Here is a 14,865-nt window from a genome sequence, read left to right on the forward strand (position 1 = left end):
CATCAGGACGTCGCTTATCGGGAATCACGGCGCACTGCTATGCGAGATTGCTGGATTGCTACCGCTTGAAGTAGACCGCAGCTTAGTATGGTCAAAACGGCAACGGCAACATATGTTTATGCTTGAGTGAACAGGGATTTGATGTCACTTATTCCACGTTTGTAAACAGCGGTAGGTGCTGTCGACATACTGAGGTGCTTGTAGCGACATCACAGCATCACTACAAGTACGTCCCTGTGTCGACGGTGCGTGTAACACGGTTTCCAAACATATAAAAAATTGGCCCCCAATCGGCATGTTACACTGCATATGTCGTCAAAAGACGATAGTCTCGCGTCTGAGAGAGCGAACAAAACATTTATCTGATGTTCTGTGCAAGAAAATTGTTGAATGGTATTCTGGAGGCGCTGCGTTAGTGCCTCGAGCGTGTAGCGGAGGCGAACGAGCGCATCGAGGCACGTTAGATACGAGTGCCATCTGGCAGTTCGAAAACGGAGGAAGGCGTGCGCGCCCGCGGAGAAAGATGCGCGCTTGTCTCGGAGTTGATAAGGTGTAGAACGCAAAGCGACGGGCAGGCGCGACCACCATGTCGTCTCAGCAAAGCGTTGGAAGCACTTACCTTTTCGAGCGTCGCGTTGCACTGTCAGCGCAGCGTGATGTACACTACGATCCTTAGAATTACTTGTGTGTGCCTTCTCTAGTATAAAGCCACACATACAAAACTTCAACGTGTTGTTATGGTACCTCAGATATGCGCAATTATTACATTTTACTTAACCATCGCACAAGTATGAACGCCGAACCTTGAGCAATATTGGTGGGTGCTGCGGATGGGGTCGGTCGTTATGTGCCGTTTGAGGTATCGGTAATGGCGTACAAACAGACGAATGTACAGACAGACAGACAGACAGACCAAAATTTTTCTTTCGAAGGTCGCCAAGAAAGACTATCCTCTTTAAAGGTCTATAACTTAGCATCACTTAGAACCACTTCATACAGCTTGGAATAATCACGGTGTTTAAAGAAATTTATATGACAGACGGTAGACATCAATAACATTTCAACAGAACATGTACGCCCGCAGAAATATGTCCTAAAAAGAGATGTATACATATGTACGTTACAACGGAACAAAAAAAAGCGCAATGAGATTGCAACGCGAATATTTACATTTCGCATGTATACGTGGCTTTTCTGCCGGTACTTGACAGACATCAGCCTACCAAAACTGGGCAGGCCAGAACACAAGCTTCAGGCGTCTCTTTCAGATGAACACGAAAGGGCAGGACCAGTGCCGAATGGCAAGAATCAGCAAGGAACCGATAAGCTCTAGTATGCCTTTAGCCTTGCGCCACGAAAGCAATGTATAGGTACAGCTCATTCTGCGAATTTTGTCCACATTGGTGTATTAAAAGTTTCTGAAACTTATCAAGTAAAACACCGTGTGTCCGAGATGATAATTGAGGTCGTATTAAGCCTCAAACTATTACGCAATCGCTGCAGCAGACGGCGTGAAACTATGACGTCATGCTGAGTTGGTGCGAGAAAATCAGTGCAGCGTCGCCACATGCGCTTTTTTTTCCGTGTTTTCTCACTACCCGAGTGACTTACCAGTGTAGGAGTTCCGCGCTCTGCGTTCGATATTGTAAGTTTCTATAATAGGAGGAAAAAATCGCTGCTCCTAAAATGGGCCCTTAGGAGGAAGCTTGTTTGAGACGTTTGAAGACGTCTGAGTGACACAAGCTTGCCTTGAAAGCAATTCTCGCGCGGCGACTTGCCCTCGACCATAGGCTTGATGACTTCGGAGATGTTGCCCCTGCTGCAGGTGGAAAACAACCGGTTGTTGGGTTCGAGACCGGAACTCGCCATGAAGTACATGATATAGTTGCCGTTCTTTTTATTTCCTGGAGCGCAAGGGCTGCCATCCGGCGTGTCGTGCTGCGCACAATGCGAAGAAACACCCGATCACCTCTCTTACGCAATGACACTCAGCGTGAAAAAAGAAAAAAAACTTTTGTTAAGTGGTTTATGCGTTTTACGCAGACATACATGGCTACCTCCTTTTTGATGCAGGGCGTTTACAACGTATGTTCGATCTCAAAACAACTTCTGGCCTATGAAACATTTAAACAAATAACACACAGTATGCGCTAGTGCTATAGCACGATGTTTTTATAGGGTCACAACGCACGGTCTCTGTCTCAGTGTTCAGAGAAAAATTGAACGTATGATTGATTTGATACTTGGGGTTTAACGTCCCAAAGCCACCATATGATTATGAGAGATGCCGTAGTGGAGGGCTCTGGAAGTTTCGACCATCTGGGGTTCTTTAACGTGCACCAAAATCTGAGCACACGGGTCTTGGAGCCGTCTGCGGTGACGGCTGTCGAGCGAATTTGACAATTCCTCCATACCATCCATCGTATGGCACCATACCCTTGTATGGTGCTTGTGGAACATTTCAGAACTACATGAAGACAGCATCGCTTACATTTTTTAGAGGAAATGAGCAGACTGAAGAATAAGGCTTCTTTAGAAATTACTGCTAGTAATAAACGTTTATTATTGTGGGAATCATTGTGAAGTCATTCACGGGTCTTACTATACAGGTGGTTTTACCTAGCGGTGGACATATTGAGTAAAGCTTGGAAAATTACGTTAGCGATTGCGACACGCAGAAGCTCAGCCATGGCATGACCTCTTGGCTTCAGCGATCGAGTCACGCGAATGTACTCACGGGCGATCCGAAGTTGTGACCTATCTCGTGAGAGAACGTGATCTCGCTGACCGCCTGGGCCACATAGGCGTTGTAGTTTAGAAACGTGATCATGCCGGTGTTCAGGCTTAGGCGCGTCAGGCCCAGCTGGGGCTGCGTCGGATCCTCTGGTAACAGTCTGTTCTTGTCGCAGACGCCCAGAGAGTGCGCTGCGCGGCGAGACGTGGCATGCTTTCGATCTTGTCTATCATAGCATCGGGCACTCACACACTTGGTTTCGCAATTCACTCAATAGGCGCCGTTCACTGACCAGAGGGAGCTGTGTTGCTCGCACTGGCTTGCCCAAGTTAGTGGCCATTGGCCTCTAGTGGCACGCAGAAAACAGACACGCGCACCCATCCCCCTTGTGGCCTTCCACAATCCATCCATGTACTCATGCAGAGAAAGAGACGCTCATCACGTTTTCATGCAGGGAGGTACATTATTGCTTTTTTAGACCCTAGGATTTGCGTTCTCAAGCTGCAGTCGCACTCCAACAACGAAATAAACAAAAGGAACTCACTAATATCGTCGCATAGCAGCGTTTACTTCGATGGAAGGCATCACTCACTTGTCGAATTTCCCACGTAGGCGAGGCCGAGAACGCCCGAATCGAAGTCGCGGTATGTCCACGTATATGATAGGCAGTACTCGTCGTAGTTGGCGGACTTAGCCGCCGTCAGCAGGAATAAGGATGGGTCCATTTTGTCCAGGCAGAATGGGTTCTTTCTGCTGGGGCAACTGGTCGTATCGTTGATCTGCGCGAAAACGTCCCGTTTTGAGGCTTATATGTTGCTGCGCTTTGTGCTAAATATTGACGATGTCAGTAGTTTGCACGGTCATGTCTCGCTGGAGGGCGTTCCTGCTGGAAGTGTAAACAATCTAGCCTTTGTGCGTGACCAGGAAAAAGGGAGACATGACAAAGCGTAGACAACCACTTGTTTATCTTGAGTTCGAGATTGTGTTATATATTCTTGTCACAGTTCCATGACGGTGTGCACGGCAACCACCATTTCTTTCAATATTGGTGCCGTGGAAATAAGCACCATACAGCTGCGCTCTATCCTGTAAGCCTTCCTCCTTTCTGCAAAGTAGTTTTGGTGAGAATGTTTCGCAAGTTGGCATAAATAACGCCCCCCCCCCTCCTTCTTTTCCCCTTAAAAGTCATTCACTTAAGGAGAGTAGCGGCCTGACAGCATCGAGTGCTTCCTGTAACGCGTTCTAAGATCTCACCTACAATAAACTATACAAATTCTCGGGAGATACCGACGCTCCCACGCTGCAGCGTGGCGTTCGGATGCGTTAACATTATAAAGAGGGAATTATACCTTGTCCGCTGCTGAGCTTCTTCCGTTATGCTGCGTAAGTCATCGGGAAGCACAAGAAACATGTTCGAGTACGCGGGACTTGCAAAGTAACGTGCACCCTACACGAGAATCATTACGTGCGACTGTCTCGCATAGCCCAGTGAAAAGTCTGGTATTCCCGAAAAGGCGAAGAATAGTGAGCGGGCACACAAATGATGATATGTGGGGTTTAACGTCCTAAAACCACCATATGATTATGAGGGACGCTATAGCGGAAGGCTCCGGAAATTTCGACCACGTGGGGTTCTTTAACGTGCACCCAAATCTGAGCACACGCGCCCACAATATTTTCGCCGCCACCGAAAATGCAGTCGCTGCAGTTGCGACTCGATCCCACGACCTGCGGGTCATCAGCCAAGTACCTTAGCCAATAGGCCACGGCGGCGGGGCGAAGTCACTTTATTGGTTCATGGAGTTCAAAGACCTGAAGCCCCGCAGTCAGAATCACCGTTAAGAACGCATTCTAAGTGCTTTTTGACAACCCCTGATCTCACCTGCATTTCATTGTAAGCACACGAGCGCTTTTACAATTAGTCTTTATTGAAATGTCTTCCTCAGCATCTTCTGGTGGCAATCTAATGGACAAACTCGCGCATAACAGCAGTTTGACCACAGATTTGGATCAACGTGCTTTAAAGAGAAACTTCACTGAAACAGTGATTCCGCTTGTAAAATTGTACTCTAAGACCTCTAAAGTCGCTACTATCACCGTCACTGGTTTATTATTACAGAAGGGAATAAAGGTTGAAATATATCGAAATTTCGCGCCAATATCGCTGCACGCCGTGTTGTGTAGTTCAAAGAGTATTTATTGTATTTTGGAAACACTGGTTCGACAAAACTTCCTGAAACTTAGTATGCTTTGTCTATGAGTCACCAAAAGGTCAGCATGCGTTCAGTTTTACCCGTTAGAAATTACGTAGGACCTAGGAAATGCTGTCAAAATCTATGACGTCGGAACATTTGGTGCGGGAACTTGAAGGGGGCGTCATCACCTGAATTTCCTTTTTGCGCGTTCTCTCGCTTACTAAGCGAGTCAAGCGTGATGGTTATAGTACTGTGGACAACTGTTTCACTAATTTGAGAAAAAAAAAAGTTCTTTTCTCTGAGGCATCGTCCCTTTCACTCGCCTTGATCTTGTGCACGCTGAACCTGACATCCTCGACACCGCTGAAGTCTGTGTGCCGAAAGATGTCAGAAGCTCTTGCCGTGAGACCGGCGATGAGGGTCGAAAGGCGCTCGCGCGTGCGCACAGCGTCGTTGTCGATCTTGGCGAACTGGCGGTACAGCAGGTGGTCAATGTGGACGTAGAGACCGCAAACGCGGTACGTTCGCCGTGGTCGTCCGCCAGCTTTCCACTGGCGCCTCCGGTCCGTGTAGCCTTTCCCCGCTTGCATGTCGTCGACGTCACCGTCGTCGTAGACATCGCCATCGTAGTAAGAGCCCTCGGACTGTTCTTGGTGCTCTAGGGGGCGCCGGCCAATCCAGCGCTCTAGGTGGTCACCGCTGTGGCGTTTCGCTTTCGAAGACTGCGAGTTCCAATCAATCAATCAATCAATCAATCAATCAATCAATCAATCAATCAATCAATCAATCAATCAATCAATCAATCAATCAATCAATCAATCAATCAATCAATCAATCAAACAAGCAATCAATAAATAAATAAATAAATAAATAAATAATTATTCAACCAACCAACCAAATCTAGTCAATCAATCAATCAATCAAACCTAGTCAATCAATCGGGAAGCTTGCCACCGTACAGGAAGATGCATACAATAATATCATGAACACAAAATATTCGTTCAGTGCGTTTAACCTTCTAAACGGTCTCGAGTTGCCAGAGACGCCGGATATTCCTTAAACTCAATATAAACAAAAATCGAAATAAAAAGTTAGGAGCCCTTTCCTGATAGGAAAAATGGAGGGCAAGCGAATTCTTCCTCTCTGCCTGTCACATTGCACAATGGCTCTTCGTAATTTTTTTCTTCCTCCTTGACGGGTGTAACGATGACGCTCATGCGTGAGACACTGAAATACAACAGTCAATTGTGACAAGAAAGTGTGGCAACGTAGATCATACTTTCATATAAGAAATGGCTCATCGCCAGCAAACCTACGGTCAAGAGAGGGCCAGTTTTGTTAAAAAACTGCGCATACAAATACGTACGTGACTTGTTCACCACTGAGGGCATATACGTGTACGTTCCAGGGCACCTTTGCAACCCTGCTGTTTTGTAGAAAAAGTTTCTTCTTTTGTTCGGTTATTACGGCTTTATGCTCTCCTGTTGTGGAGTACCGAGTACTCTCAATCTTTACACACTTTTTGTAAACACATCGCCCTGAAGCACCCAAGGTCGCATCAAGTGTCACGAAGTCCACGAGACGGCTTTATGCTCTCTCACAGTAGAGTAGATCGTACTCTAAATCGCTAAAAACATTTTTGAACACATATCTGAAGCGTAACTCTCCCATCATAGAGTTCACCACGCTCTAAATCATCAATTTTTTTTCTAAACCCGATTCCAAACGTCGAGCTCTGTCGACGAGCTCACAGACTCAGATGTATATTAGGACAGCTGGTTCGGAACTGTTCGGAAATGTTCTCTTAGCAGGAGGTGTTTGATGCCCACTTACGAATCTCCATACCGGCGTCTGCTAGGATGGTCTTTGCTTCTGAGTAAATTTGTTGGGCCATCTGCAGGTTGTCCACCCCAACCTCTAAATTCTCGACGTAGAACGACTGTCTGAGACACTCCACTGTTTCGGGGAATCGATTTTCGGAGCGTCGGAAGTGGTGATGCAACGTCTCTGCGAGCAGAAATTTGGACTGGATTTGGCGACGAAGGGCACGCGGTTCATTCGCCTGTGGACGATTGGTGGAAACGGGTCATGTTCGGTCGGAAGATGATCGACCCATAGGAAGCGCAGTGCATCCCTGTCGTCTAGGTGAATGCTAATCTGAAGGTAAGCCTTCTTGATGTCAGCCGCAATGATGATTGGATACATTTTGAAGCTAAGGAGCAGCTTAAGTAAGTCGGCGTCTTCTTAGGCCCCTTTATGAGCACGTTGTTCAGGGATGGTTGATCGGGAGCGTGAGATGACGCGTCGAAGACGACCCACAGCTTGATGGTGGCGGCATCTCAACGAATTACCTCATGATTAGACATGTAGTACGTGTTGGGCTTGGGTGTGAGATCTTCGTCCGGGACTCGTTACGCATTGTAGTCGTTAAAGTATGGCTTGATGGTGTCGTCATAACAAGCCAAAAGATCTGGTTGCTGTCAAAAGCGGCGTATGTGCATCAGGAACCGCTTTTGGCAAGAATGTTATTGTTCTGCGCATTGTCTAAACTTGTCTCATGAATAAGGAGAGGAACTTTGTAGCGTTCTCCTATTTTAAAAATTCTCCTTTCGAAAAGTTCGCGGGCCACGCTGTTGCCTTGGCTGCCGTCAGGGTCATCCTGATTGCCGAGAGAGTCGAGTAGCCAGAAGTTGGTGATTCCCGCCTCCAAGGCGGCATCGCGTTCAGAGGCGTCTTTGATAGCAATAAAGCGGGAGGTTGCACGCGTGCCCGATCCTTGGGTTTGGTTGTGTAGATAACCCTGAGTGGTCCATCCGAGAAGAGTTTCCAACGCCATTATCTGAGGGGTCAGGCCTGTTATAGATCCGGTTGCAACGTCCCAGGAGAAGTCCAATCCTACTAGTACACTTACGTCGTCCTCGCGGAACGTCATCGCGTCTGGACGTGCACCGGCGGGGAGTATCTCTTTCCGTGTCATCATGGTTACGATTTCACCGTCAGCTGGCGGACTTGTCACCGGGCTGATTTCTGGTATTGCCAGAGCTTCTATTGTGTTCTCGTTGCTGCCGTGTTTGCTCCGCAACGTCAACGCAACGCGTTCACAGGTGAAAGTCGCGGGCCGTTTCATTTGCCCGAAGGTAAACAAGGTGAGGCGCTCAGCGTCCCGAACAGGAAATTTCAAATCTCGAGACACGTCCTGCCGAATGAACGAACGCTGGCTTCCTGTGTTGAGCAGGAGCTGAACCAGAACTGTTTTCGGCGGCGCAATAGCCCATGCTTTGCCAGTCTGCAGCAGTATGGCGTCAAAGTAGCGCCGATAGTTGAGACGGACGTCACCCGAGAAGGAGCGGTTGTGGACGCTGGTGTGGAATCTTGTCGCACCGACGTGTTGTTGGCACGCCATTGTTAATGTCGTACAGAGATGTCAGGTGTTGTCCCGTGCATCGGCGGCATTGCAGGGTTCTGGCGGTGCGGGAATCATTGGCGAAATGGTTGCGTTTGCCGCAGCGAAAACACAGCTTCTCTTCGTGAAGCCTCTTCCGCATCTCTTCCCGGGTTTCGGCACCACAACGATGTGTCAGAAACAAAGATGGAGACTCGGATCAGATAGTCTGGCTACATCGAAGATCAGAGAAACAAGTGAACGAGCCAGCGCCCCAGGGTCGCGCTCGTGCCCGCCACCCCTGCTTTATTTACAAGACCAAGCTGATGTTGCTGGCAATAGCTTCTAAACCGCTTTTCGCCCGAGCTTTGGTGACCGATTTAAATAGACCTTGTTAGTACCCTTGCGCAGAAAAACATTCTGGACCCGGCAAATCTACCTGTAGTAAGGAGAAGTTGCATACCAACCTCCACATTCTTGAATACTTAAACGCCACTCCGAAAAACCTCCGTTGTTTTACTGAGTGGACGTGCGGCTGTCGGTGAAATTTAGGGCACAGAATGCGTCAAAATCTCACTGGCATGGTCTATGTGTTAGAAGAATTTCAGTATAAATGTTTGTTTTAAAAGAAAAGTGATAAAGTTATTTTTAAATAAGCGACCCAAGAAATTTACAAGCAGTTTATGGGAAATCACGAGAAAAGTGCGTAGCATTGCATATGAAAACAGGCAAGCAAATGGTGGTGGGGACAAGGTGCGGACGAACGTAAGTGTAGGCAACTTTTCCGGGTAACAAAGCAAAAGCTTCATAACCACATTGCATAAGCGCAACCACTATTGAAAAAAAATTGTCCCCATTTTTCATACGGAGGAAATGAGAGACGACATTGATTGATTTTCTACACGAAGATCTCTAAAACAAGACGTGGCTAGCATATTTTGTTTCTTTTTGGGCACATTTCCACTGCGCGCTTTTTTCCGTGTGAGAAGGCCTTGTCACTATCGCGGGTACCTCAAACTTTGTATACTTCATTTGTGCGTTGGTCACGTAATCGCTTTTCCTTATGTTCGTCTCAGAAACTTTCTACTTTCTTCACCTACAAATGACTAGCAGAACAGACAAAGCAAATTGTATGCAACGCTCATTATGCCCCGCAGCTATCACTTTTTGCAGCGATGGGAAGCATGTGCGTAATATGATTATTTCGTGCAGGAGTTCATGCGGACGAGTTCCGTCTCCACAAAGTATACACCGGCATACACACTTGAATCGGCGTACAAGGGAAGCATATGGCACTGGCACCGCACTCGAAACCACTTCCATGGTTTTGTTTGGCAAAGTCGAGACTCTGAATACTCTACTGCGGAAGAGTGCTATGCTGTCCCTATCGCAGCCTACCGCAGAGAAATATTGAAGATCCGCAACAGCGTTTAGCTTGTGTATACATTTTCCTGCAGCCTGAATGTTGAGACAAAGTTTTTTATTTCTTTTGTTTTTTGCGCGATTCTCCGTCCCAGTTAAGTAATAGTTCACTATACACTCCCAACTGTTTCCTTCTTGCTGTTATTTCTAGACCAAATTCTTTTCTCCAAACGACGGCTACCCTGACATCATGGTTGAATAGCTACGCTGTTTAAGAATTGCTGCAGATCTACAAAATGAATGCTGATAATGAAACGAAGCAGTGGAAATCAGACCACGAATCACGGCCTTCTATTTTGTTCTGATTAACAGCCTTTTATTTTGTTATGAAATACGCTTCGTCGGTGTTTTTACGGTGTTGTGGCCTTCTTTAGATGCGTAAGCATCTTATGCTCGCGGCAGTGTCCGTTAAGCGGCGTCCGCAATCATACTGTACTTGCGAAAGTCGGCGCTATAGTTGCAGCCTCACCGCCACAGAGCAAGGGAAGGTTCGGAAAGCCGAACGTAAACGTAAGCGTCGGCAAGCAGTAATTCAAACGCTTTGACAACCACCGTCACGTAAGTCGCCTTAGAAAAACGGAGACTAGATGCGCACGCAACCCCCCCTATGGTGCTTTCGCATCCCATCAAGATTTCCTGTAGGGAAAGATGATGTGTATCTTTTTTTATCGTTAACATTTTCTTCTGTAACATGCCTTGATGGATGAGTTGTTAAATGAAGGTGTTTTTACCATATTGTGGTCTGTTACTTTGTTCTCGTTAATCTTTTGTTCGGTGATATGATTTGATTGGTGGGTTACCACCTTTTCATGACCTTTGGTCATTCAGAGATGTTCCGTTTTGTTCAAATTTTGTTGGCGTTGCCACTTTTCCGCTTTTAATGTGCTGTCGCCTTCTGTTTGGTTCTGGAAGAAAGCCTTTAATTTTGTTGTGAACATTCGTTGAGTGTGGTCTTTTACTTTTTTTGACTGAGCACTCTATGTACGCTCTGTCACGGCCGGGTAAAAGAGCCGGTCCTCTAGCCCGGCCATGGCTCAGTGGACAGTATTGGCCACGAAGGCCTCAACTAAAGAGGCTAGCACTGCGATCTTTCTGACTTCACAGATAGGATGCGTGCGCTCGCCTTGCTTGCATTGTCCCCCATGACTGCACTGGTTATTAATCGCGATTTTACGTTGTAAATTAGACACGAGAGTGTCACTGGGGGGCCCCGATTTGTAGTTTTCTTGCCCTTATCATATCTTACCCCTTCTTTAAGCAATAACTTCAAAACAAAGAGAAGCACGCACGGTGTCCACACAAAAGCGCAAGAAATGCGATGTTCTAGCAGACAACCCAGTCCAGCATCCTATAAGTGAAGTCATCACGTAGGTGGTGCCACGGTATGTCATCGAGGACAATTAACGTTTCTTCCCTGCGCTTCGAATAGGAACAATGGCAACGCCAGCCTCGAAGACAACGGTCAGACGTTTTACTACCCGAAGGTGCTTCGCCCCTAATATACATATCAATAATCCCAACCTTAAACTCGCTGTTCCGTGCCCGTTCTGAGGCAACGGCCAGCTGCTGCATCCATCGCGTGGTCTCGCCGTTGACGCCGCACCACCCTTGCTGGGGGATGCCGGCGTCTTCGGCGGCGTACATCACCGAATGAAAAGGCATCCGGCGATCGAAGAACTTGCGCGCCCCTTCGACGTAGAAGCGACCCCAGCGGGACTGAATTGAGCCTTCGAAGACACCTTTGTGGAGGCCACCATACACCCCACTGGAGGGATCGCCTGGAAGATGAAATAATCGACCGAGCTTTGCTTGTAGCCATCAGGATTTGTATTAGTGTGCACTATTGTTCATACGAGGTGAGCGGGATTTTTAAGGCGGAAGTCTCAGACGCTTCACAAAACGCGAAAGTTAAATTGGAAAAACTCTGTAGTGGTGCGAATCAGCATACAAGACATGAAAGCAAATAAACAAACAAATAAATAAATAAATAAATAAATAATAAGGAAAGGCGCACATAGAAAAAAGTCTGTCGAAGACGTAGGTTCCCTTAAATGGCAGTACTGGATTCACAAGACATTCCACAAGAAACTCTTTACACACACACTCATATATATTTTTACGCAAGAAACATTGTAAATCTGACATGTGTACAATAAAATGCAGGAATATACTGGCATTCACGCTCGAATGAAATAGACCATATTGTAACTATATATTGAGGTCCCGTAAAGCATTTTATTTGACGTAAACATAACAAACATGATACTCGAGTAAACGCTACATCGAGTTTCGCTTCAAACTGTTCTTCCAGCACCCCCGTTGACGCCCGTTTTAGCCATGTGAACGCCGTGCGCACATCTGCTGCTTTATATCCCATCAGGGTTCCCTTCAGTGTGGTGGTTCATAATCTTACTATCCGTTGTAGCTCCCACGACCATAAGCAGTAGATATAATTACTGCAAAATAGAGTGGATGGCCCTCTTTAAGAATTAACATTAGAGTTAGTACTAATAACATCCTCGTACTTTCTTTGCTGCGTTGCCTGTTAGTTCTCATTATCATTGTGTATAAAAAATACGAGCCGTTAAATTGACACTCTCTCCTTCATACACAGTCAAGGTCCTGTTTAGGCAGGCTTGCCACTTTCAGGCAGGGGCACAGTCATGACTTTTTATCGGGGAGTGGGCACTTTCCCTCATTTTTTTTTGTGGGGGGCGGGGTTCCTTGAAGTGATCATTTCAGCTATATAGGCCACAGTGAAAGCGAATTTCGCAATGAATGCTGCAAGGACCTGATGTGGGTCTCTCCCCCTTGGCTTTGCCACTGCCTTCAGGTAGCATGCGAGGGATTATTGGTCAGCGGCCAGCTCGTAATAAGATAACATGCTACGTGTCGGCAATAGGCAAAAAAAAGTGTCTCATACTCGCCGTAATCCATATACTGAAGGCAGTGGCTGACTGACGCTCCCACGTTTAGACGTACTTCGGTGAACGGAGGGATGAGAGCTTTGGAGGTTTTATTCGGAGGTCGCAGATTCGGTCCTTGCTGGCGGCAAGTTATCTTTTTGTCCGTGTTTCTTGCTTCAGATTCACACTAAAATTACATTTAATAATAGCCCCAACACTTTCGTTAGCATGCACGACTGTCCTCTAATTCTCAATAATGTTTTGCCTAAAAAAAACCCTTAAGTTTACGCCTATTATCTCTACAGAGAGACACATACGTGGCATGTTAGGAATACTCGAATGGAAGAAGGTGACTTTTTTTAGAAGCTGTTAAAGATACGTCAGCCACATCAATTTTCAGTAATGTAAACAGACGGAATATTTTACCGACGACTTCGCCGCTGTAGATGTGACCGATGTCTGGCTTCACCTTGCCGAACGTCGCAGTTTCAACGACGAGGTCCTTGTCAAATACGGCCGTGTCTGGTCTCAACTTCAGGTGGAATAACCTGCAAAGATAGGCTGTTTGATCAAAGACCGATAGTGTTACAGAATGAACCTTAATCAACGCGCAGTATGATCACAGTGAGCAGTGATATAATAAAGAACACGTTTATAAAACTGTGTATGTGGTTTTCGAAAACAAGAAGTTTCTTCGACTCCTTTGTGCATTTTCAGGGTTGGTAATAAGTTTATTTGTCTCGCCCAAATGAAAGGCGCTCACTTTAGAAAAAATAAATAAAACAATTGGTATAACTGAGTACCCCACCATGGCGCATCTATACGTGGAGCTGTCGCGGTCACTACTGTCGGAAATATCTCCGTAAATGCTAACGACATGCATTGCATGTCCAAGTGAGTTACGTGGTATATTAGTTGCCGAACTCTAATTATTTCTCATTAAACGCAGATGTTCACCTAAAAAATCGATAGCAATGATCTGAGTGGTGACACTGTTTTATGTGGAACTATGGAATGAAACAACCAATTCCGCTTATATATTGCCTTGATCGCTATTATACGCTGTTAACTTGAATAATTCTTCGATAGAGTGAAAACTTTATTAAGGGTGCGTCTGTTGGCTGAACAGATACAATCATAATAGGCAGTTAATACGCTACTTCTGAGCTCTATCTTCAGTGCAAATCATTTAGTATGTGGCCTGCTGTAGTTGTAGCCAGGGTAAGGCACCACTCTTAATGCATACTGAAAAACAACACGAAGACTGCTAACCGGATGTCCTCTAGGTAATAACCATCGTTTGTTGTTGTACTTCTACAACATAAATACAGTGGTATCATAACGATCGTTATATTTACGATGGCACCATAATCGTGTTGCATTTGACTGTGAAGACAGACGCAATTAGAAGCAACAAACAATAAAGGACGTTGCGTTCCTGATTACTCAGCAGCTTCAGAAGACGCACACCGGGTCTGACGGTAATGAGTAACGATATTCAGTAAAAATCAAGGAAGTTCAGAAAGAGTTCGTTGGAGTGGAAATTACATCAAGAAAGTGAAGACAGGTCTCCGCCATATTTTAAAAGGCATGATAAAACATTAAAGTGACCATGAAAAAAAGAAAGTTTGTAATAAATTCACGTGCTACGTGACGCTAAACAGGCAGAAAAAAGTGTTCCACACTCGCCATCACAGCTACAATCCGTAAGCAAACGCTGGTCTGCTATCATCAGAATAATTTTGAGAATGTCCCACTGTGGTACATGTGTTTTTGTGCATTTACCTTGATTGCACTGTAAGTAGAGAACTGTTTGGTAATAATGTTGTCGTTTTAGAGGTTGTCATATATTGAGCTTTCACTCTGACATGAATTGTTATTTGACCTTAGTGTCCCTTTAAATATAATCTTCTTTCCTTGGTCCCCTGAAGATATCGAAAGCCTTGGCAAATTTATTCGAGGTCGTGTTACTAATACCCGTTCTGATAAAACGCTTTCGGCGGAAGCGATACTGATAAAGCACTTTCACCGAATAGGCTAGCAACTACATTAGCAGAAGAGGAGAGCCATATCTCTAATCAGGGATCACTTTTAAAAGCTGTGTTTTTAAGAAAACCTTTAGGTAAATGCCGGTTTGACACTGCTTCCGAGAAGCTGTGAAAGATTACACTCGAGCAATTTTCGCCTAAACCTCTTTCGCTTAAATCCATAAAAAATCTCTGCCTC

General features: G+C 45.8%; 2 protein-coding genes across 5 annotated transcripts in view; one reads left to right on the forward strand and one right to left on the reverse strand.

Annotated features, from left to right (window-relative positions):
- LOC142786809 (disintegrin and metalloproteinase domain-containing protein 10 homolog) overlaps positions 1–14,865 on the forward strand; it is a 209,325-nt gene that overhangs the window by 34,883 nt on the left and 159,577 nt on the right. The gene's annotated exons all lie outside the window — the stretch shown is intronic.
- LOC142786773 (disintegrin and metalloproteinase domain-containing protein 10-like) overlaps positions 1–14,865 on the reverse strand; it is a 32,565-nt gene that overhangs the window by 550 nt on the left and 17,150 nt on the right. The window contains exons 3-8 of the mRNA XM_075884415.1: positions 13,066–13,187; positions 11,255–11,511; positions 5,253–5,651; positions 3,327–3,513; positions 2,738–2,925; positions 1,749–1,938 (exon numbers count right to left, since the gene is read on the reverse strand). Coding sequence (XP_075740530.1) covers positions 1,749–1,938; positions 2,738–2,925; positions 3,327–3,513; positions 5,253–5,651; positions 11,255–11,511; positions 13,066–13,187 — 1,343 coding nt within the window. The remainder of the gene's footprint in view (positions 1–1,748; positions 1,939–2,737; positions 2,926–3,326; positions 3,514–5,252; positions 5,652–11,254; positions 11,512–13,065; positions 13,188–14,865) is intronic.

This window comes from Rhipicephalus microplus, unplaced genomic scaffold (assembly GCF_043290135.1).
Source record: "Rhipicephalus microplus isolate Deutch F79 unplaced genomic scaffold, USDA_Rmic scaffold_32, whole genome shotgun sequence".
In the NCBI taxonomy this organism is placed as follows: domain Eukaryota; kingdom Metazoa; phylum Arthropoda; class Arachnida; order Ixodida; family Ixodidae; genus Rhipicephalus; species Rhipicephalus microplus.